This window comes from Gasterosteus aculeatus, chromosome 21 (genome assembly GCF_964276395.1).
Source record: "Gasterosteus aculeatus chromosome 21, fGasAcu3.hap1.1, whole genome shotgun sequence".
NCBI classification, from domain to species: Eukaryota; Metazoa; Chordata; class Actinopteri; order Perciformes; family Gasterosteidae; genus Gasterosteus; species Gasterosteus aculeatus.
The window spans coordinates 893860-918975 of record NC_135708.1 but is presented as its reverse complement, the minus strand read 5'-3'; the positions used below and the strand labels follow the sequence as shown (position 1 = coordinate 918975).

At 44.9% G+C, this 25116-nt stretch overlaps 1 protein-coding gene across 1 annotated transcript in view; it reads right to left on the bottom strand.

Annotated features, from left to right (window-relative positions):
* Positions 1–1588: 1588 nt before the first annotated feature.
* Positions 1589–25116, bottom strand: part of LOC144390265 (protein NLRC3-like) — a 138286-nt gene continuing 114758 nt past the window's right edge. The window contains exons 8-13 of the mRNA XM_078096732.1: positions 17938–19735; positions 16700–16873; positions 7755–7928; positions 7242–7415; positions 2970–3016; positions 1589–2825 (exon numbers count right to left, since the gene is read on the bottom strand). Of these exons, the coding sequence (XP_077952858.1) occupies positions 2236–2825; positions 2970–3016; positions 7242–7415; positions 7755–7928; positions 16700–16873; positions 17938–19735 (2957 nt within the window). The 3' untranslated portion in view covers positions 1589–2235. The remainder of the gene's footprint in view (positions 2826–2969; positions 3017–7241; positions 7416–7754; positions 7929–16699; positions 16874–17937; positions 19736–25116) is intronic.

Below are 25116 nucleotides of genomic sequence, written 5' to 3'. Positions count from 1 at the left end.
CACATCTTTGAATCAAAGGGTCACCGCTGCACCTAGTTTTTGTTTTCTGTCACGCAGTAAGAAAGCGGATTGTCTGGCCGATCTTTTCCTTTGTTTCGCCTTTATTCCACAGGATCCACAACACATACGATACAACTTGTCTGCCTTCCTATGCAGTGCTCTGTCTCACTGTCTCACTGCTAAACACTATGAGTCACCCAGGTGCATGCTGGTCCCACCTGGCTGTGCCCCTAAGTAACCTCCAGGTGCAATTAGTGATCCAATTACCCAAACAATTAATCCAACTATATTCAAGAATAAGTAACTAAATAATAGCTCCCACATCAAGCTGACGATAAACCTGAATGAGCATTAATGCAACATCCTGAAATGAAAATAGATGAACACTAACAATCAGATGCATCTACTCAATTCACATGTGGCCCCCTGGACATGTCTTCATTTAGTGTGTAACACTCACTAAATGACTTCAGCTCTGGAGTCACATTCTAATACTTCCTTCTGCATGACAACAGGAACTTGTTCTTTGCTCTTAAAAAGCCCAGAAATATCTTATGGAGATAAATATTGAAGGTTACCCAAACTCTGTTATATACATACATATGACACAAATACATATGAAGTGTGCATTAGTGTCACGGAAGTCCAAATATAATATGTAATGCTGTCCCATGTGAGCTTGTTTTGAGCATTTATCAGTCAGTAGCATTTATTCATAGAGAGATTGATCCCGATCGTCCTCTCATTGAATCATCTTCATGAATCCATTTCACTGACGACACAAATTAAAAGCATTCACCTCAAAAAGAGAAGCATCCGGAAGCTTCCCATCAGGGAGCCAGGAAGTAGTCGGTGACGGTCCTCATGCGTTTGTGCGTGAGGAGGTCAAGCCGAGCCATGAAACCTGGAGAAACGTCCACATAGAATCACCTTGGACCTTCATATCAGCCCTGGACATGGCTGGAGATCAAAGTGACCTACGATGAGTTTGACACACCTGCTTTAGAGCAGAATGAGGATGTACTTTATTGTAATCATTTCTTTCAGCTACAATAACCATGTTATTAAGAGATGGAAAGTTAAAGCCGTTCCTCTTTCTGTCCACGCTGCACAACGTGTGTTTTATTGCATTTAGTGGCAATGCTGCTGCTGTTTGTCTTTTATTTTGGCGGGAAATCCCATTTAACACTTTCAATACTCCACTTTGTGAGGAGATAAACTCCACCCTGTTATCAAATGTGTGCTTGTGCTTTGTGTGTTTTTGTTGGTGACTTAAGTGTGATATTTGGTGCAGAATGAAAGCTTCAAGTTGCACCTGAAGTAGCGAGCTCAGTAGTTTGTGTTGTTGTGAGACGGCTCTGCGTGAAGGTTAATAAGGTTAATAAAGCAACTTATTCATTACTCATTTCTTTATTTACTCACTTCCTTCTTCAACATGCTGCACCACCAATGTTTCCTCTGTGCTATTGACACAGCAACAGGGCTGTAGAATAAATACAGATATTATGGAGGAAATAGTACAAAAGTCAATAGTACAGCATCTTTAAAAAGGATCAGAGTATTTCATGTCAAAAGAAATAATACAGCGTGTTGAAAGCATCTTTATTTGATGGCCTGTTTAAACATGTACAGTTGTTTCCAATAAAAGTCATTTATTAACATTAGAGCCAAACAATTCTATTTCTGTTAAAGTAACACATGGAGTAAATGTTGTAAATGACATTATAGTGAATAAAAACACAAGTAACGCATATTCAATATTTCCTTGAGAGGTTTGCTGAACCATTAAAAAGCTTCTTGTTCAAAACAAACCTGATTATGTGAAATTAGATTTGATTTCACTCAACAGATTTAGAAAGATTTGAAGTTAAAATGGGCTCAAAAAGAATTACACATTCATATTTTCCTTCTTCACCTTGTTTTTATTATTGCTGATGAAGCGCACACACACATAAGGACACATTTGTCTCATATGGGGGGACAGATGAAAGAGCGTCTTATATAATGTCTTCTTGAACACATAAAGATGAAGATTAAAGCCTAATTAGGAGCCAATATCTAAATGATCATCTATTGATTGAAGGAGCACAGCAGCATTAAGCTGAGCTCTTTCACACTTCCATCTGAGTCCCAGAGAGCTGTGGACCCCCCAGAGTCCAGACCAGCTCAGGTACCCCTCACCTGCTCCACCTGCATCTACACCCACATGAACCACCATCAGCTGTACAGACTGAACTATGTGGTGAGCAGAGAGGAAGGTTCTCCACCAGGAGGAGACTCTCCCTCCTGAAGAGGACACAGAGACACTGAGGAACCAGAACCAGACCAGAACCAGAACAAGAACCCAGGATAAAGAGGTTCAGTGAATGTGGTGCTGAAGGTGTGGAGGTGGATCAGTGTGTCAGAGGAGACTCTGTAGAAGGACAGAGAGCCAGCAGGACAGTCGACATACACTGCTACTCTACCAGAGGAGGAGGAGGAGGTGATGGGTGTTTCTGTCTCATTGTGACAGACAGAGTAACCTCTATCATAGCATCTCAGACTCCAGGACTGATCATTGTATCCAAACCAACAGTCTAAACTGTCTCCTTTCCTCCTGATTCCTCTGTAACTCACTGATACATTAACTCTTCCTCTCCACTCGACCTCCCAGTAACAGCGACCAGTCAGACCAGTTCTACACAGCAGCTGAGGCCAGGAGTCAAATCTGTCTGGATGATCAGGATGTGACTGATCCTCCTTCACATCTGTCACCTTCCTGTTGTTGTCAGACAGTTTGAGTTGTTTGTTTACTGTGTTTGTGTCGATTGTGAGTTCACAGGAATCTGATGAGAGAACAAGACACAATACAGCTGCAGTTATTAATCATGTGTTCATCTACTGACACGTTGATGATGACGTCACAGAGGTGAATGAGTGATGTCACAGTGTGAAGATGGTTGAATCTTCATGAATCAAAGCACACTTACACTTCCTCAGACCTGGTCTCAACCATCGGACTCCATCAGGCTCCACCCTGAAAGGAGGAGGGGGGTCAGAGCAGCATGGAGACATGGACATTACATCACTCTCACACACAGCTTTGTCCTTCATGTCCACATGGAGCACCTCTTCTTCTTCTACCACTACTTACAGACGACCACAGACTGTCAGTCAGGCGTCACACAGCGACGAGGTGCTGGAATATATTCATGAAGAAGATGAATGGATAACAAATAAGAAATGGACCTGTCTTTTGAACACATGAAGGACGGCAGCGGATGATTTTCATGAGACCATCTATCTAAAACTTCCACTTCATGACACAAATATATGCAAACTAGTAACCCAAGTTGAAGGGGCCAGGAGGGGGCGCCGCTTCCCCCGTCCTGAGGGCAGAACAGACGTGTAGCAGAAAAGAGCTGCTGCACAAACTACCAGAGAGGTCAAAAGTCTTCACATTCATTACTCAAGAACAAGTATAGATACTCGGCTTTAAAAAGACTTCTGTAGAAGTTGAAGTATTGACTCAAGCTTTTTACTTCAGTAAAAGTATAAAAGTACTGGTTTCAAAACTATTTAAAGTGTAAAAGTGAAAGTAAGGGAAGAAAATGTCCATCAAGGACAAACTCTTAATGTGTGACCTCGCTCACAGAACATGTCAGTCCGTTACAATATGATGGAAGCTGCCTTCAGATCACATGACCTGCCGTTCAGATGATGGAAACATGGCGACATTCAGAGAGGAGACGCTGAGACCACAGAGGGACAAATGTGTCCACCCGCATGCTGCAGAACCTAAACACATAAAAGCAGAAGCCATTTTCCAGTGAGGCTGAATGAGGCGAGTCGGAGGACGTCCACGTTGTCCCATTGATCAGGTGGACTGCAGTGTCTCCCCGTTGTACTACTTCATGGGGGGGCACCCCTGTTATAATGATGGAAACACTGAACTGGCTTCGGTCGCTTATCAAAACATCGGCCAAATAAGCCGTTTTTCAGACTTTATGAGCAAATACAGAATCCCTTTGTGTTCATTTCTAAAGCCGCATAAAGACACACGTGACTTTATTTAAGGCGCTGCGCTACTTGCAAGTCGCTGTGTTGTGGCAGATTCTCCATAAAGGTAGAAAACAACAAACTCATGGTCATGAAGGTCCTCATGTAACGTTACATGGAATCTGCATGAGGAGGAGGAGGAGGGTCCATGTCGCTAAATACCAACTGAGATCGGCTTGTGGCTTCTGACAAAGGATCCTTCCACCGACCACTTTTCACACCCGCCGTCGCTCTGATCTGCAGGCGCATGGCGGAGAAAACCAATCGGGTGTCTGGATACTAAATGTTCATACTTGTGTTGGGCCTCCACCCTGCTAATGAACCTCACCACGTGTTTCTTCACTGAGGACAAAGGAAGAACACAAACATATAGGGGTCCCCCATGGCCTGATGCCAGGGGCTGATAACAGGACCCCTGCAGCTCTCCAGACCCCCTTGGCCATAAAAAGAGGACGTACCAAAGAACACCGAGCGCTCCCATTGGCCGAGGACAGTGACATTTATTTACGGTACGATAGAGTCCGGATCAACGAATCCGCTACCTTTGATTTATGTTTGAATGTGTACCTGCAAATGTCGTAATGTCCCCTGTTGATCTGATGCTGTGATACGTTTGCTGTAAGAGAGTGAAAGCGCCGACTGTGTTACGCTGCTGAATGATGTCTCATGGTCAGAATAGTTCCTTATTTTCTTGTCTTTTCCCGGGTCTCCACCGTGAGATCCGTTTGCCTGTGGTTTCATTTCGTATCGCCAGCCACGTCGTTGGTTCTGTAACTGCACACACATGGATCCGACCATCCTGATTCACGTTGCTGATCTACGTTCCGCTGGTCGCGGGACAGAATCTCCTCGCGCCGCGTCTAAGTATCCCCCCCCTCCTTCGTCCAAGCCGTAGTCCCTAGCAACAGATAGCGTTGCCAAAGCAGTGCAACTGTCGTCTTCCTCGTTGCTTTAATACAGGGGTGTCCAAAGTACGGCCCGCGGGCCAACTGCGGCCCGGGATCCATTTTTTATTGGCCCGCAGCAAATTATAAAAATAGAATGGAATGTGGCCCACACATGAAACTTGCCCTTGACTGTATTGTAGTTCTTAGTTTGACCAGTAGGTGGAGCTACTCACTAGCTGCAGTCCTAATGCAGCTTCTCCACAAAAAAAAGGTTTAAATAAAAAATTTCCGCGACGACAAAATGGCAGAAGCAAAGAAACGCAAGAAAGCAAGTGAATGCAGAACATTTCAAACACGGTGGGAAAATGAATATTTCTTCAAAGAAGTCAAGGAGAAGTGTGTCTGTTTGAATTGCAATGAATATGAATATATTACACAGTATTCATGTGTTCAAAAGCCCAATTACTTAATAAATGCAGTCAATTAAAGTTGATAACATTTTCTAAAGCACGTTAGCTGATGAATGATTTGCATAAGTAGGTTAAATAAAGCCTTCCCTCTTTATACAGGGCTGTGAAGGGGGTCCCCATCCTGACGAAGAAGCAATCTGAGGATGAGCTGCCAACCCTTTTTGTAAAAAAAAAATGAAAACCCATTAATGGAGACATGTGATTTATGCAGTTTTTTTCTTTAAGTTCATTCAATTATCAAGCATAATTTACCTACATTTGATTGATTTTATTTGAAAATAGATAAATGAAAACCCATACGTAGAAAGATGTGACGTATGCAGTTTTTTCTGTAGGTATAATAAATTATCAAGCATAATTTACCTACATTTGATTGATTTTATTTGAAAATAGATAAATGAAAACCCATACGTAGAAAGATGTGACGTATGCAGTTTTTTCTGTAGGTATAATAAATTATCAAGCATAATTTACCTACATTTGATTGATTGATTTGTATTACTGTTAATACACTAGAGGTGATATACCTTAACTTTAGTGAGCGGCTCAACCTTTCGCATATTTTTCTGTCTGTGGCCCTCAGTGAAAAAAGTTTGGACCCCCCTGCTTTAATACGTGGAACACTTCCTGCATCTCGCTCTCGCTCGCCCCTCGCGTCCAGTAGTCGTATTACACTGTTTAACGTTCCCGTCTTCCTCGGTGGTTTGATTTAACGGTCTCACTTCCGCCCCGCTGCTCTCGCTCGCCCCCTAGTGTGATAACCGGCACTCCGCTTGTTGTTACGCAACCGCACCGCCGTTCCTTCCCTGCACCCCCCTCGTCTCCCCCCTCTCCGTTGACATACATCGCCAGTGCTCGAACTTAACTCCTTCCAACATCTTCACTCTCAAGGAGTGAATATCAATTATGAGACTTGATTTAAAGTATTGGTTATTGGTCCCTGTTAGCTCAGGGTGGTGCCCCGTTATTTATTCATTCTGAGAAGTATCTTAGTGATTATTAATAATTCTATTAATGTCCATAAGTTAGTTCCTCATTTGCTAGTAACCTAATACGACCCCCTAGCCGCTCCCAACACTTCTCATCCAACCACAATCACATTCACTCCATCCGGATGGCAACATTTATCTGGATAGGGTTTTTTTGGTATGTTCTGTTCATTTCTACGATATAGTTGATACTAATTTCAGGTCCACCATCAGCTGTTGGTTCTTCACTGAGCGTCTGTGGCCGACTGTCACCTGTAGCTTCAACAAGTCCACTCTTATCATCCAGGGAACCGTCTCTCAGTGCAAAGCACCAAAAGCAGGTGAAGCTGAACTCCTTTAAAACACCAAACGTTCCTCCTGTGATGATCCATCAAGACGCTTTGAACAGATTGTTTCTCTGACTGTTTGTCTCTTAATAATAATGTCTGGACTAAAGGACAAGCACACACTGGAGGCAGAGGACCAGCATCTAAACATCCAAGTGTTGTTTGAGTTGTTAAGAGCCCACAAACCTGCAGGGTGACCACGTTGACTCATATCAACCCACCATGATGCCGTCAACGTGTCAGGAGACACTGTCCTCTCTTATAACGTGGAGACTAGACAAAGCTCCAGAGAAACAAGGCTTTCATCACCTTCCTCCCTGTTCAGGCTCATCCTGGCTACTGATCCTCACTACTTCTGTCTGTGTTGATGGTCTCATGTGGGACACAAACAGTTTGATGAGTCTCTGGTAGTTTGAGGTCAGCTTGGTGTGTCAGGGTCTTATTAACCAGGCTGACAGTGGGACAGAGAAAAGGTTTCCAGCTCTACCTCCTCTACCAGACTGATGGTCTGTGGCTGCAGCCTCTTCATACCTGAGAGCCTCCAGTCTCCAGTGAGGGTCCTCCAGTCCAGCAGCCAGCAGCTTCACTCCTGAGTCTCCTGGATGATTGTAGCTCAGGTCCAGCTCTCTCAGATGGGAGGGGTTGGAGCTCAGAGCTGAGGCCAGAGAAGCACAGCCTTCCTCTGTGATCAGACAGCCTGACAGCCTGCAGACACACAGAATAAGACACATGTCACATGATCTGAGGGAGCTGTGAGGGCTGGAAGGACACTGCAGTACTAAGATACTATCAGGGATAGAGGGGTCACATTAACATGGTTACTGACTGGTTTCCAGTCACAACTAAACACCCACTAATGTACATCAACAACCTTATAACATTACCACTAACTCCATAATGTCAAATATTTACATTATATTAAAAATAAACACATTTTATGGAAATAGTTGTAAAATACATATTTGATTTAAATCATGCAAGCAGAAAGAATCTTATGAACGTCAGAAATGTACCATGGATGTAAATAAAGAATTGAATCCTCACCTGAGAGTCTCCAGTTCACAGTTTGGACTCTTCAATCCAGCAGACAGCAGCTTCACTCCTGAATCCTGCAGGTGGTTGTTACTCAGATCCAGCTCTCTCAGATTAGAGGACTGGGAGCTGAGAACTGAGGACAGAGCGTCACAGCTTCTCGCTGAGAGGTTACAGCCACTCAGTCTGAAGAGACAACAATGAACAAGAAAAATAACATTGGTGTTAAAATGAAATCCTATTTCATATAAAATCAGTTAAGTGTTTACAAAGTACTAGTGTATACTAGACTACTAAAAAAGGAAAGTGACTAAAAAGGATCTTTATTTGCTAATTTAATGTCAGTTACCATCTACACCTTAAATGAGGAACCATCAAACTCCAAGCAGATTGTCACTGAAGCGCCAGAAATCCAAGTTTCAGTCTCTTTTACACCTCTGATTTTCCCATTTTCCTCAATGAACCATATAAAAATGACATCACACAGCATGAATAAGAGGGTTAATAGGACGACCCTGTGATGATTTATCGTGAGCCAACATTGTGTTTTAATTCCCTCCGTATCAGACGTGTTGGTTCCACAAGAATCCGATGATGTGATGGAAACATAAACAGATTTTTGTCCCTAGTTTAGTCTCTTAGATTAGATCTTCTGGCTCCATAGATAATGTTCATCTTCTGGTGGAAAAAGGTTTTTATGAAGTCTTAAATCCTGATGAACAATGATGATGTTCATGCTGTGGAGTAAATAGTTTAAGACATTGATTCCCAAAGTGTGGGCCGCGGCCCCCTGGTGGGCCACGAGAGGTTATTTACAGTAAATAAATAAAACGTTTTTAATTTTCAATTTTGAAAAGTTTGAAATTAATATAGAAATATTCATGATGCGGCACATTAGTTACGTGAAACATTAATTGATGAAGCACAAACAATTTAAATGGACGGATTAATAAAACAATAAGGCTCTCGCTGGAAACGGCTGCTCTTGTCCGCCTGTCGTTGTTTAACAAACGCGGCGCCCTCTTGTAGTATTAAAGTCAACATACCGCATTGTCCGCACTCCAAGGCGCACTTAAAAGGCTTTAATTTCCTCACAAAGCGACAGTGTTTTATAATCCGGAGCGCCTTATATATATGGATCAATTGGTTAATGGGTTGATCCATACTGGTTGTACACGGCGCTCAAGGCGCTCTGCCAAACACGCCAAAGTTCGTCTACGACGGCGAGATGCTGAGCGACGCTCAAGCGCGTGAGATATGGAGCTGCTTTCAGGGCGCGTCGGAGAAACAAAGCTGTCGTTCTCGCCGAGCACTTCATGAGATTAAAGAGCGAGAGACGGCGTCCTTTTCTCTACAGCAGCTGAACCATCTTAACGGGGAAATAAGTTATTCTAAAAGCAGCCGAAGATTTAAGGCGTGGATGGCGAGGGGGGCGGCGGAAGCGGACGCACCTCGCAGCATCGATCGAACCCTGAAAGCACCGTCTCCCCCTCCCCACCCCCCCCATCCACCCGCCCCGACGCCAAACGTTTGACTGCTACGGCGGCAAATCACCAGCCGGTCCGCGAGCTGGACGCATCGGTCTTAATGTGCCGGTAATGATGGTAAATGATGCTTGTAGCTGGTTGTCATCTACGCTCCACTACGGTTACATAAAGGTGGCGTTTGTGTTTTCACAACGTTTTATCTCATAATTTAGACTTTCTATCCCCTTTCTTCAGTGCGGAAATGGGCTTCTATAGTGGTGTGAATGCATCACTCCAGCCAATCCAAAGACGGGGTTTGTAGCCAATCAGGTGTAGAGACCATGGTGACTGGCTCCGCCCCCTTGCTGTCAGAAAGAACAACAGCGAGCGCGTAGAAAACTCCTTCGAGCGCGAGCAGAGATTCTCCTCGCGAGCAACGAAGTTCACGTTTAAAAGTCCGTCTCACGAGAGATATTTATTTATTTATTTGTTTATTTGCTCGTGGATGTTTGATTTACGCGCATCAACCTGATTTGCGCTCTGGAATTTTGGCAGTGATTTGCTACCATACCCCCCCCCCCCAAAAAAAGGTGAGGGATTTTCATGCCTGAACATGAAAGAAATGAGGAATCAGGAAGGCAGCAAACACTTTATCACACAACTGTAACACATAAAAGCAGAAGCCATTTTCCAGTGAGGCTGAATGAGGCGAGTCGGAGGACGTCCACGTTGTCCCATTGATCAGGTGGACTGCAGTGTCTCCCCGTTGTACTACTTCATGGGGGGGCACCCCTGTTATAATGATGGAAACACGGAACTGGCTTCGGTCGCTTATCAAAACATCGGCCAAATAAGCCGTTTTTCAGACTTTATGAGCAAATACAGAATCCCTTTGTGTTCATTTCTAAAGCCGCATAAAGACACACGTCACTTTATTTAAGGCGCTGCGCTACTTGCAAGTCGCTGTGTTGTGGCAGATTCTCCATAAAGGTAGAAAACAACAAACTCATGGTCATGAAGGTCCTCATGTAACGTTACATGGAATCTGCATGAGGAGGGGGAGGAGGGTCCATGTCGCTAAATACCAACTGAGATTGGCTTGTGGTTTCTGACAAAGGATCCTTCCACCGACCACTTTTCACACCCGCCGTCGCTCTGATCTGCAGGCGCATGGCGGAGAAAACCAATCGGGTGTCTGGATGCTAAATGTTCATACTTCTGTTGGGCCTCCACCCTGCTAATGAACCTCACCACGTGTTTCTTCACTGAGGACAAAGGAAGAACACAAACATATAGGGGTCCCCCGTGGCCTGATGCCAGGGGCTGATAACAGGACCCCTGCAGCTCTCCAGACCCCCTTGGCCATAAAAAGAGGACGTACCAAAGAACACCGAGCGCTCCCATTGGCCGAGGACAGTGACATTTATTTATGGACCTCAAGTTCATAGGAAGAGATTGCGCCAAAGGATCGATCTCTTTCTCCTGACTTCCCGTTAGTGACAGATCGAGACAACACAACGTTGTTTGGTTTCTTTTCTTTCCCTCCAATTCCCAAGTTTCAGTCTTAATCTCGCTGGACGAACTCAAGACTCGCGCTCCACTACGTCCCGCTTCCTTTTCCCTTTTGATTTCATTCCTGTTGACTCCAGAGGACCGGAGAGACAGCTGCTCTCTGACCCCCCGCCGCCTCTGTTCCCAACGAGAAGTTCGGACCCCACGGCCGAAATCGCCTTCATCCACTGAGTTTCCCTACGCGGAGCTCAACTGTCCTCAGTCAGCTGGAAGCTGATGACCAACGCCCATCAAACAGTGAGACTGGTTTTCTGGGCAGACTAATTTAGCGTGTTGATATGAACTTGATGTTTATTTGATTTGTTCAGTCATAACGTGGTACGATAGAGTCCGGATCAACGAATCCGCTACCTTTGATTTATGTTTGAATGTGTACCTGCAAATGTCGTAATGTCCCCTGTTGATCTGATGCTGTGATACGTTTGCTGTAAGAGAGTGAAAGCGCCGACTGTGTTACGCTGCTGAATGATGTCTCATGGTCAGAATAGTTCCTTATTTTCTTGTCTTTTCCCGGGTCTCCGCCGTGAGATCCGTTTGCCTGTGGTTTCATTTCGTATCGCCAGCCACATCGTTGGTTCTGTAACTGCACACACATGGATCCGACCATCCTGATTCACGTTGCTGATCTACGTTCCGCTGGTCGCGGGACAGAATCTCCTCGCGCCGCGTCTAAGTATCCCCCCCTCCTTCGTCCAAGCCGTAGTCCCTAGCAACAGATAGCGTTGCCATAGCAGTGCAACTGTCGTCTTCCTCGTTGCTTTAATACAGGGGTGTCCAAAGTACGGCCCACGGGCCAACTGCGGCCCGGGATCCATTTTTTATTGGCCCGCTGCAAATTATAAAAATAGAATGGAATGTGGCCCACACATGAAACTTGCCCTTGACTGTATTGTAGTTCTTAGTTTGACCAGTAGGTGGACATCACACACACATCACCCTGTGTGACTCCCCCGTCACTATTGTGGATTCCTTCCGTTTCCTGGGCTCCATCATCACCCAGGACCTCAAGTGGGAGCTGAACATCAGCTCCATCACCAAGAAGGCTCAGCAGAGGTTGTTCTTCCTGAGGCAGCTGAAGAAATTCAACCTGCCAAAGACGATGATGGTCCACTTCTACACGGCCATCATCGAGTCCATCCTCTGCTCCTCCATCACCGTCTGGTACGCTGCAGCCACAGCCAAGGACAAGGGCAGGCTGCAGCGTGTCCTCCGCTCCGCAGAGAGGGTGATTGGCTGCAATCTGCCGTCCCTGCAGGACTTGTTCGCTTCCAGGTCTCTGAAGCGAGCTAAAAAGATCGCGGCCGACCCCTCCCACCCCGGACAAAAACTGTTTGTGCCCCTTCCATCTGGCAGGAGGCTGAGGTCCATCAGGACTACGACCTCCCGCCACACCAACAGTTTCTTCCCGTCGGCAGTCGGGCTCATCAACAAAGCCGGCCCCCCACTGCCTGACTATAACATTCCACCGGTCACTCCCCCTCATACTGCACATGTCACTTTAACTGCAATTCATCACTTTGTCACTTGTCACTTTGTCTCTTGTCTGTTACTTGTTCGTTAGTGCACTTTTATGCTTAATATTTTTCTATTTAACTTTTTAATATTTAATTTTTTTAAACTTTATTCCCTTGTTTTATACTAACCCATAGCCTTAGCCTTATTCTACTAACCCATTGCATTAGCATTTCATTTCACTTTATTTTATTACTTGTGCACTGTTGTCTTGTCTGTCTACTGTCGCGCACTAACCGCCAAGACAAATTCCTTGTATGTTTGACATATTTTGGCTAATAAATGTTTCCTGATTCCTGACATGAAACTTGCCCTTGACTGTATTATAGTTCTTAGTTTGACCAGTAGGTGGAGCTACTCACTAGCTGCAGTCCTAATGCAGCTTTTGCACAAAAAAAATGTTTCAAATAAAAAAATTCCGCGACGACAAAATGGCAGAAGCAAAGAAACGCAAGATAGCAAGTGAATGCAGAACATTTCAAACACAGTGGGAAAATGAATATTTCTTCAAAGAAGTCAAGGAGAAGTGTGTCTGTTTGATTTGCAATGAAACGGTTGCAGTGATGAAAGAGTCCAATGTACGACGACACTACGAAACCAAGCATCCGACCTTCACGTCCTACACTGCTGCTGAGCGAGAGGACAAAGTCCAGCACATGGCAGCTAACCTGCAGGCTCAACAACAGTACTTTTACCCTGCTAACAACACACAAGAAAACGCTACAATAGCTAGCTATGAGGTAGCTCAACTCATAGCGCGCCGCGGGAAAGCTTTCTCAGACGGTGACTTGGTTAAACAGTGCCTCATTAAAGTCGCTGGAATAATGTGCCCGGAAAAGATGCAGGAATTCAACAACGTGAGCATGTCCACAAACACAATTGTGCGTTGAATGGAAGACTTGTCAGCTAACATACAGAATCAAGTGTCACATAATGCTTGTGCTTTTGACTTTTACTCCATTGCATGTGATGAGAGATGCAACAGACGCCGCACAACTGTTAATTTCTTTGCGAGGAGTTGACGATAACTTTTGCATCACGGAGGAGCTGCTTGATCTTCGGAGTCTAAAGGGCACAACAACGGGTGAGGACATTTTTGAAGCCGCGTCAGGTGCAATTGACAAGATGGAACTTAAATGGGACGAGCTGTGTGGAGTTGCAACGGACGGGGCTCCCGCTATGACAGGCGAGCCCAAAGGAATGGCATCTATGGTGTGCGCCAAGGTGCCAGAGAGTGGAGGCGAGGCTGTAAAATTGCACTGTATCATCCACCAAGAAGCTCTCTGTGCCAAGACAGTCCAGCTTGGCGATGTGATGACCACAGTTGTGAAAACTGTCAACATAATTCGAGCACGAGGGCTCTACCACAGAGAATTAAGCTTTCCTATCTGATGTTGATGCTGAATACGGGGACGCACTCTATCATTGTGACGTGCGCTGGCTTAGTTGCGGCTCCGTGCTGAAGCGGTTTTATTCCCTTATTGCCTTTCTAGTTGATCTTACTGGTCATCTGAACTCACTGAACAAGAGCCTACAAGGCAAAGACCAGCTTGTACCACAACTTTCTGTGCGAAGCTTCGTCTTTTTGAGACACAACTACGCAACTTCAACCGTGCGCACTTCCCTACGCTGTCCGAAATCAAACGTGCTCATCCAAAGGCCGACCTCTCTGCTAAAAAGGGGAAATATGTTTCTGTGATCACAACTCTTATGACACAATTCAATCAGCGCTTCCAAGATGTTTCTGTCATTAAGAAAGAAATCAAGCTGTTCTCAACTCCCTTCCTGCTGGATGCAGAAGAAGTGGAAGAGAGTCTGCAATTAGAACTCATCAAGATGCAGCTCCTCTCCCTACCCGACTTCTACCGGAGCTTGGAAAAGGCCAAGTTTCCTCTGATGCGACGCCACGCAAAAAGAATGACCAGTCTGTTTGGCACAACATACATATGCGAGCAAACATTTTCTCTGTGAACTCTGAACAAAAGCAGATTGAGAAACAAAATGAGCGACAGCCATCTCTGTGATGTCCTTCACATCTCAACCAGCAAACTTACTCGTGACCTGCCAGCCGTCCTTCAGTCCAGAGCAGCATCACTGCTCCCATTAAGTGCAACACTGTTCCCACTGTAGGCGAGTTCAAATATATTACACAGTATTCATGTGTTCAAAAGCCCAATTACTTAATAAATGCAGTCAATTAAAGTTGATAACATTTTTTAAAACACGTTAGCTGATGAATGATTTGCATAAGTAGGTTAAATAAAGCCTTTCCTCTTTATACAGGGCTGTGAAGGGGGTCCCCATCCTGACGAAGAAGCAATCTGAGGATGAGCTGCCAACCCTTTTTGTAAAAAAAATGAAAACCCATTTATGGAGACATTTGATTTATGCAGTTTTTTTTCTTTAAGTTTATTCAATTATGAAACATAATTTACCTACATTTGATTGATTTTATTTGAAAATAGATAAATGAAAACCAATACGTAGAAAGATGTGATTTATGCAGTTTTTTCTGTAAGTATAATAAATTATCAAGCATAATTTACCTACATTTGATTGATTAATTTGTATTACTGTTAATACACTAGAGGTGATATACCTTAACTTTAGTGAGCGGCTCAACCTTTCGCATATTTTTCTGTCTGTGGCCCTCAGTGAAAAAAGTTTGGACCCCCCTGCTTTAATACGTGGAACACTTCCTGCATCTCGCTCTCGCTCGCCCCTCGCGTCCAGTAGTCGTATTACACTGTTTAACGTTCCCGTCTTCCTCCGTGGTTTGATTTAACGGTCTCACTTCCGCCCCGCTGCTCTCGCTCGCCCCCTAGTGTGATAACCGGCACTCCGCTTGTTGTTGCGCGCAACCGCACCGCCGTTCCTTCCCTGCACCCCCCTCGTCTCCCCCCCTCTCTCCGTTGACATACATCGCCAGTGCTCGAACTTAACTCCTTCCAACATCTTCACTCTCAAGGAGTGAATATCAATTATGAGACTTGATTTATAGTATTGGTTATTGGTCCCTGTTAGCTCAGGGTGGTGCCCCGTTATTTATTCAGTCTGAGAAGTATCTTAGTGATTATTAATAATTCTATTAATGTCCATAAGTTAGTTCCTCATTTGCTAGTAACCTAATACGACCCCCTAGCCGCTCCCAACACTTCTCATCCAACCACAATCACATTCACTCCATCCGGATGGCAACATTTATCTGGATAGGGTGTTTTTGGTATGTTCTGTTCATTTCTACGATATAGTTGATACTAATTCCAGGGCCACCATCAGCTGTTGGTTCTTCACTGAGCGTCTGTGGCCGACTGTCACCTGTAGCTTCAACAAGTCCACTCTTATCATCCAGGGAACCGTCTCTCAGTGCAAAGCACCAAAAGCAGGTGAAGCTGAACTCCTTTAAAACACCAAACGTTCCTCCTGTGATGATCCATCAAGACGCTTTGAACAGATTGTTTCTCTGACTGTTTGTCTCTTAATAATAATGTCTGGACTAAAGGACAAACACACACTGGAGGCAGAGGACCAGCATTGTTAAGAGCCCACAAACCTGCAGCGTGACCACGTTGACTCATATCAACCCACCATGATGCCGTCAACGTGTCAGGAGACACTGTCCTCTCTTATAACGTGGAGACAAGACAAAGCTCCAGAGAAACAAGGCTTTCATCACCTTCCTCCCTGTTCAGGCTCATCCTGGCTACTGTTCCTCAATACTTCTGTCTGTGTTGATGGCCTCATGTGGGACACAAACAGTTTGATGAGTCTCTGGTAGTTTGAGGTCAGCTTGGTGTGTCAGGGTCTTATTAACCAGGCTGAGAGTGGGACAGAGAAAAGGTTTCCAGCTCTACCTCCTCTACCAGACTGATGGTCTGTGGCTGCAGCCTCTTCATACCTGAGAGTCTCCAGTCTCCAGTGAGGATCCTCTAGTCCAGCAGACAGCAGCTTCACTCCTGAGTCTCCTGGATGATTGTAGCTCAGGTCCAGCTCTCTCAGATGGGAGGGGTTGGAGCTCAGAGCTGAGGCCAGAGAAGCACAGCCTTCCTCTGAGATCAGACAGCCTGACAGCCTGCAACACCCAGAATAAGACACGTCACATGATCTGAGGGAGCTGTGAGGGCTGGAAGGTCACTGCAGTACTGAGATACTATCAGGTACAGAGGGGTCACATTAACATGGTTACTGACTGGTTTCCAGTCACAACTAAACACCCACTAATGTACATCAACAACCTGATAACATTACTACTAACTCTAAATGTCAAATATTTACATTATATTGAAAATAAACACATTTTATGTAAATAGTTGGAAAATACACATTTGATTCAAATCATGGAAGCAGAAAGAATCTTATGAAGGTCAGAAATGTACCATGGATGTAAATAAAGAATTGAATCCTCACCTGAGAGTCTCCAGTTCACAGTTTGGACTCTTCAATCCAGCAGACAGCAGCTTCACTCCTGAATCCTGCAGGTGGTTGTTACTCAGATCCAGCTCTCTCAGATTAGAGGACTGGGAGCTGAGAACTGAGGACAGAGCGTCACAGCTTCTCGCTGAGAGGTTACAGCCACTCAGTCTGAAGAGACAACAATGAACAAGAAAAATAACATTGGTGTTAAAATGAAATCCTATTTCATATAAAATCAGTTAAGTGTTTACAAAGTACTAGTGTATACTAGACTACTAAAAAAGGAAAGTGACTAAAAAGGATCTTTATTTGCTAATTTAATGTCAGTTACCATCTACACCTTAAATGAGGAACCATCAAACTCCAAGCAGATTGTCACTGAAGCGCCAGAAATGCAAGTTTCAGTTGCTTTTACACCTCTGCTTTTGCCATTTTCCTCAATGAACCATATAAAAATAACATCACACAGCATGAATAAGAGGATTAATAGGACGACCCTGTGATGATTTATCGTGAGCCAACATTGTGTTTTATTTCCCTCCATATCAAATGTGTTGGTTCAACAAGGATCCGATGATGTGATGGAAACAAACAGATTTTTGTCCCTAGTTTAGTCTCTTAGATTAGATCTTCTGGCTCCATAGATAAGGTTCATCTTCTGGTGAAAGGTTTTTATGAAGTCTGAAATCCTGATGAACAATAATGATGCTCATGCTGTGGAGTAGATAGTTTAAGACAGTGATTCCCAAAGTGTGGGCCGCTGCCCCCTGGTGGGCCGCGAGAGGTCATTTACAGTAAATAAATAAAACAAATGGACGTTCTCGCTGAGCACTTCATGAGATTAAAGAACGAGAGACGGCGCCCTTTTCTCTACAGTAGCTCAACCATCTTAATGGGGAAAAATAAGTTATTGTAAAAGCAGCCGAAGATTTAAGGCGTGGATGGCGAGGGGGGCGGCGGAAGCGGACGCACCTCGCAGCATCCATCGGACCCTGAAAGCATCGTCACCCACAGCAGCTTCACTCCTGAATCCTGCAGGTGGTTGTTACTCAGATCCAGCTCTCTCAGACTAGAGGACTGGGAGCTGAGAACTGAGGACAGAGCGTCACAGCTTCTCTCTGAGAGGTTACAGCCACTCAGTCTGAAGAGAAGGATGAAGAAGAAGCAGTAAGTTTAAAAGAAGGCAGCATATTTAAGTTCTGATGTATGAATCGAACTCTCGCTTTACTTACAGAACTTTGTTGGAGGCTTTGACCACTGGCAGCAGCCTCAGAAGAGCCTCCTCTGAAGCAGAGTATTTCTTCAGGTCAAAAACCTCCAGATCTTCTTCGGATGACAGTAAGATGAAGACCAGAGCGGACCACTGAGCAGGAGACAGTTCATCTGTGGAGAGACGTCCTGATCTAAGGGACTCTTGGATCTCCTCCACTAGAGAAACATCATTCAGTTCGTTCAGACAGTGGAACAGATTGATGCTTTTCTCTGGAGACACATCCCCACTGATCTTCTCCTTGATGTACTGGACTGTTCTCTGATTGGTCTGTGAGCAACTTCCTGTCTGTGTCAGCAGACCTCGTAAGAGAGTCTGATTGGTCTCCAGGGAAAGACCCAGGAGGAAGCGGAGGAACAAGTCCAGGTGTCCATTAGGACTCTGTAAGGCCTTGTCCACAGCACTCTGGTAGAGACGTGTTGGTTTGTCTCTAAAGACTTTAGACCACAGGGAGGTTGTTTGTTCTTCTGACAGCAGATTGACACCAGAGCTGAAGAAGGTCAGATGGACATGAAGAGCAGCCAGAAACTCCTGAACACTCAGATGGACGAAGCAGAAGACCTTGTCCTGGTACAGTCCTCTCTCCTCTCTGAAGATCTGAGTGAACACTCCTGAGTACACTGAGGCTGCTGTGATATCGATGCCACACTCTGTCAGGTTGGATTCATAGAAGATGAGGTTGCCTTTCTGCAGCTGATCAAAGGATAGTTTTCCCAGAGATTTGATCATCTTCCTGCTCTCTGGACTCCAGTGTGGATCCGTCTCAGCTCCTCCATCGTACTTGACCTTCTTTACTTTGGACTGAACCACCAGGAAGTGGATGTACATCTCAGTAAGGGTCTTGGGCAGCTCTCCTCCCTCTCTGGTCTTCAACACCTCCTCCAGAACTGTAGCAGTGATCCAGCAGAAGACTGGGATGTGGCACATGATGTGGAGGCTTCGTGAGGTCTTGATGTGAGAGATGATCCTGCTGGCCTGCTCCTCATCTTTGAACCTCTTCCTGAAGTACTCCTCCTTCTGGGGGTCGGTGAACCCTCTGACCTCTGTCACCATGCCAACGCACTCAGGAGGGATCTGATTGGCTGCTGCAGGTCGTGTGGTTATCCAGAGGCGAGCAGAGGGAAGCAGCTTCCCCCTGATGAGGTTTGTGAGGAGCACATCCACTGAGGCCGACTCTGTGACATCAGTCAGGACCTCATTGTTGAGGAAGTCCAGAGGAAGTCGACACTCATCCAGACCGTCAAAGATGAACACAACCTGGAACTCTTCAAACCTGCAGATTCCTGCTGCTCTGGTTTCACTGAAGAAGTGATGAACAAGTCCCACCAAGCTGAACTTCTTCTCTCTCAGCACATTCAGCTCTCTGAAGGTGAATGGAAATGTGAACTGTATGTCCTGGTGGTCTTTGTCTTCAGCCCAGTCCAGAGTAAACTTCTGTGTTAAGACTGTTTTCCCAATGCCAGCCACTCCCTTAGTCATCACTGTTCTGATTGGTTCCTCTCCTCCAGCTGAGGCTTTGAGGAGGTCTTCTCGTCTGATGGTTGTTTCTGGTCTGGCTGGTCTCCTGGATGCTGTTTCAATCTGTCTGACCTCATGTTCTTCATTGACCTTTGCAGTCCCTCCCTCTGTGATGTAGAGCTCTGTGTAGATCTCATTCAGAAGGGTTGGGTTTCCTGCTTTAGCGATCCCCTCAAACACACACTGGAACTTCTTCTTCAGGTTGGATTTGAGTTCACGCTGACAATCTGTAGGAAGAAGTCCTGAATGAAGACAACAAAGAAGATTAATGAGTCACAGAATAGATTTCATCATGTCCTTTCCTCAGAGAATGACTATGAATATATTCTGTCCATCTCTGGAGACATTAGTGAAGGTCTCATTTATCAGCATGGTAAGTCTGTAGCGAAATCCTCTTACTGCTCTGCAGACGCTCAGCCAGCTCCTCCTGCTTCATTCTCCTCAGGAAGTGCACTGAGATCTTCACAAAGGCCTCTCTGCTCCTCCTCTGCTCTTCATCCAGCTCCTCCTCATCCTCCTTCTCTAAGCATTCTGGGTAATCTGAACTCACAACCTTCTGGATCTTCTTCAGCTCGTTCTTCAGAAAAGTGAGGATGTTCTCCTCCAGCAGCTGGAACAGAACATTCTATGAATGACACCAACTAGAACATGGAAGCCACCATCAGGTCCATGTTGGACAGACGGACAATCCACTGGTCTACAAAGTGCAGCATGGAGATGATGGTGACCTGAGAGATGTTAAAGTAGTTGTTCATGTACACACCATGAAGATGGAGTCCAGGTGTGTTTGATGCTGCTGGGCAGACGGACCTGTGGGAACCTCTGAGCTCTCCTGGTCCTCTCTGGGGAGGAACATAAACCATCAGCTCACATGGTGTTTGGACCATCAACACCAATACAACATTAGTTAAAGATATTGGCTTCTGTCATGATGGATCATGATGAAAACCAGATGCTGAAGACTGTCGATCATGACGGACAGTTTATTAGTTGAGTGACAGTTAGTCATCAGTTTCATCTGGTTTTAGTTCTTACTGTGGGTCATAAAAACAACGTGTGCAGACCTCTGCATCTGGTACAAAGTCCTATGGAACTACTCCAAACCTCTTTAGTCCGTCCCCTGACCTCTAGAAGTCTCCTTAGATCTTACTCCGAAGATACTTTGTCCAAACCTCTGCATGGAGTCCAGAGACCACGTCAGCTGGTCCACAGAGCACTGAGTTTGTTCTAATCACATGTTCAGTCCCAGTCATCTGACTCCAGAAACCTGCAGCTGTCTCCAGATGTGACCTCTGCTGATCCTGATGTGGAGGAACTAGCTCACATTGTGTTTACATCTGAGGATGTTTACAGTTAATGATTCACACTTAAACACACACAGACCAGTTAGATGATGGGTGTCTAACTCAAGGCCCGAGGGCCAAATCTGGTCTGCGGGGGGTCCAGTGCAGCCCGCTGGATGACTTTACTATTGTGAGAATTACACAAAGACACAAATAGCTTTTCTATAAAAGTAGCTGCTATTCCTAATCAGTCCACTGGGGGGTCGCACTGGTCGCCAGCCAATCCCAGGGCCAACACAGAGACACACAACCATTCACACATCTACGGGAAATTTAGAGTCCCCAATTAATCCCAGAGCATGTCTTTGGATTGTTGGAGGAAGCCGGAGAACCCGGAGAGAACCCAAGCAGACACGGGGAGAACATGCAGACTCCACACAGAAAGGCCACTTGGCGGAATCGAACCCAGGACCTTCTTGCTGTGAGGCGACAGTGCTAACCACCACGCCACCGTGCCGCACAATACTAATCATGGTTATTATTATTTTTTATCTTTCATCGTAGGCGTTGGACAACAGTACTTTCCAGGTTCAGGATCAGGTCCAGCTCCAGGTCCTGGTCTCTGATGGATCCTGGTTACACATGTATGTATTAAATGTATTGATCACAACATTAAAGCTACTCTCACATCGTGAATTAAGAATTAAAGCAAATAAAGTGTCTGTCTATGTCTAGCTGTATCTCACCCTTTTGTTGTGACACAATACTAATCATGGTTATTATTATTTTTTATCTTTCATCGTAGGCGTTGGACAACAGTACTTTCTGATTGATGTTGTCTTCATGGACAGATGCGAATACTTCCAAAGCCATTCTATTCTCTGTCAATCACAACGATGTGAGCGTGATGATGTCTGGGCCGTGGTGACTGATAATGCTGCTCACTGTCTGAAGGAATACAGGAGGCTCTGAGAGGAGTGTTGCCCAACAGCGTACATGTAACCTGCCTCTGCCATGTCATCACGCTGGTGGGTGAGACCTGGCAGCTCTGCAAATCATTCTCCATTGTGACATGGATGAGATCTGCCTGCTAGAAAGAGAAGATGGGTGCGCTTCCTCATCAGCAAGGAGTTTGTGCAAGCTAAGGCTCCGAGTTGCACTTGGAATTGAAGTTTACAATGTTTTTGATATTTCCACCAAAGGTAAGTTGAATTTCCAAAATGTTTTATTGTTTACTGCACGGGCTGTTGCAATTGTTATGCACCTTTGTTAGTAGATATTGACAGGACTATTCCTACTTAGTTCGATCTTACAAAGAACTAATGGCATTTTTTGTTGAGTCATGTATTTTGTTTGATTTAAACCAACAAATCTGAATTTTTTGAATGACCTTTCTGTTTGGACACAAGAAAAGATATTGCCATGTTTTTATCATGCAGCATGTTTTTGCCTGAAATAAGGTTCTATGTATGGAAGTTTTCAGTTTTAACTTAATATATTGTCTACATTTCAGTTCTTAATTCACTGTCTCTGCGTAAAATGTTAAAAACCGAAATCTCAAAAATTAAAAAACAAAGAATTTGTGGGAAAAATGAAACTGGAATTTGAGAAAAATGAAACAGATTTTATAGGGCCCTACTTACTCTGGGTCATAAGAACGGCGTCCATCTTTGAAGTCAATATATCGACCAATAGACTGATCACTCTTCATAGACAAACATCTGGGTTCAGGAGACTTTCCTCTCTGCTGATGTGACCTGAAAGAAACACTGAGATTACATCATCACATCATCATCTAATCATGAAGCATCAGCTCACATGGTGTCCGTCCTCACAGAGACCAAAACAAGGCAAAGGTCCATGACGTGAGGTCTGGATGTGGACCACATGACTCCCTGTAGTGGTTCAGGTCTACTGGTCCTGCTGGTCCCACTGAGAATCAACAGCTCAGTCTTTCAGCTCACTGTTTTCTTCACCAGTCAGTTTGGTTTAGTCCCAACAGGTCTCACCAAGTCCTCCATGGAGCTCTCCCTTCCTCACTGGACACTGCTGAAGGGCCCTGGAACAAGAAACCCAGAACCTCCACCAGAGAGTCTGGTAGAAACACCTCATCAGCCTGAGACCCTCACCTTGCATCAACAGAGGGACCAACATCTTTGAATTTTAGAGGATGACTCATAGACTGGTTACTCTTCATGGACACACAGCTGGGTCCAGGTCCAGGTCCTGGTCTCTGATGGATCCTGTTCACACATGTAGAAGCAGAGTCAGTGAGTCAGAGACGTTGGGACATGGAGACGAGTGGAGGACAGTTGGAGATGGTCCTCTCACCTCTGAGCTTTGGTCTGGCTGTCATGTTCCCCACACAGAGGGGCTTCAGAGGCAGGGACTCCGTCCTCTGGGTCCTCAGCCTGATTCATAGCAGAGTCCACACCTTCACACCTTCACACCAACCTGCTGGGAGAGCTCACACGTTATTATCTTCATCAGGACAAACACACAGAGCTCATTCACCTTTCCTTTGGCAGGAGGCAGCGGTCCATCAGGACGTTATTTATGTTCAATCACTATATAGGCCACTAAAACTCAGCATGCAGAATGACAACATGAAAAAGTTACGAAAGTGAGTGTCAACAGGAAACGCAGCAAAATCTGGACACATGTCAATGACATTGATCTATCTAATGCAGAATGTAGAGTCTGCAAGACTAAAATCTCCCATCTTCTCCAAAACAGGGCAGATCATTTCAGAGAGAAGAAACAGGATCAGCCCCTCAAAGCGGAGCCACTTGGTCTCAATGTAAATCTTCCCTGAAGGACAAAACTCTGCATGTTGATTTTTTCTTTTTGTTTTACACATTTTAATTTATATTTTTTTGTGTGAATCTGTAAGCTTCTGTATGTTGTTTCACCTTAAATTTGTTGTATTAAAGTACACTTGTTGTGTAAAGTATTAAAAAATGTAAAATAATTAAAAGTTAGTTAAGTTCATTTGTAAATAGTTAAACGTTAGTTTTTGCACTAATTCATTTTTATCACTCTGTAGAGTGAATAAATTAAAGTGTATTTATATAAAAACATTTGATAGTGTTTTTTTTACATTAGTAATTCATATTGCGCATAATTTTACATTATTGTTGGTGATAAATTAATTTAAGCACCAAAAATTCAGAAGAGCCATTTGGGAGCCGAAAGAGCCGATTCTCTAAAAAGAGGCGTAATTCCCATCACTACCGGGTAAAAGAGGACGTCTGCTTTGTCTCAGACTTCTGGCCCTGATCTGCTTAGAGGGCGTGGCATCACGTGAGGGGCGTGTCCTCAACTGTGTTGCTTTCAGGAAACGTCGGCACTGTGAGAACTATGAATCCACACTTTCTATCCACCATATTCACATTTCAACTTTGATAAACACGACCTTTTTAAACAGATGTGAGGAAAGAGAAGAACGTTTAATCTCACAGAACCAAAACACGTGATGGTGGGCTCGACATGTGGACGTAAAACCGGACCAGAACCAGTACCGGAAACCATTATTTAGGGTATATATCATGATGAAATACATCAACGCATTATCTTTTTTTTATTCGGCAGAGTCCTGACTACAATAAGCTGGAATCCACATTAAAATACTCCAAACACACCTTTAGCTGGTGGGGAAGAGTCACATATGACGTGCAGGTTTGTCCACAACCTTTGGACCGAGTGGGACATTTTGTCGGTGCTTGAAGCTCGCGGACGTTGGAGCCAAAGAACAGCAGCGAATCGGTGGATTATGAATCATTGAGTGAGACAAAGCCTGCAGAGTTACTGTGAAACACACAGCGAGCCAGCAAAGACACACACACACACACACACACACACACACACACACACACACACACACACACACACACACACACACACACACACACACACACACACACACGTCTTACCTCTGCCGCTTCTCACGGGAATTATGGATTTAATCTGCTGTTTCTGCAGTGAGGAAAGTCCCCGAGCCGCTTCACTTCCTGCTTTATGTGTGAGACGTGAAACCGCCTCTTTCTCATGAAGAGTGGAAGTTATGTTGACTTCTTGAGGTGTGCGCATGCGCAGGCTCCCTGGTCGTTTGGTACAGTGACGTCATGAACCCTGTCGGTGTCTTCTTGTCAAAGCGACCAGCGACCTTATCTGGTTTCACTGGAGACTTTTGTGGCGTCTGACGTGAAAGCTCGTGTTGTTCTGCAGTTTCTGTCCTCAGAGTCTCACAGGAAGTCCGCATCTGGCCGAGAACGGTCATACTACCCGGATGTGACTCGCCCCGCCCATTTCACCCACAATGCATCGCGGCAGGCTCGTCC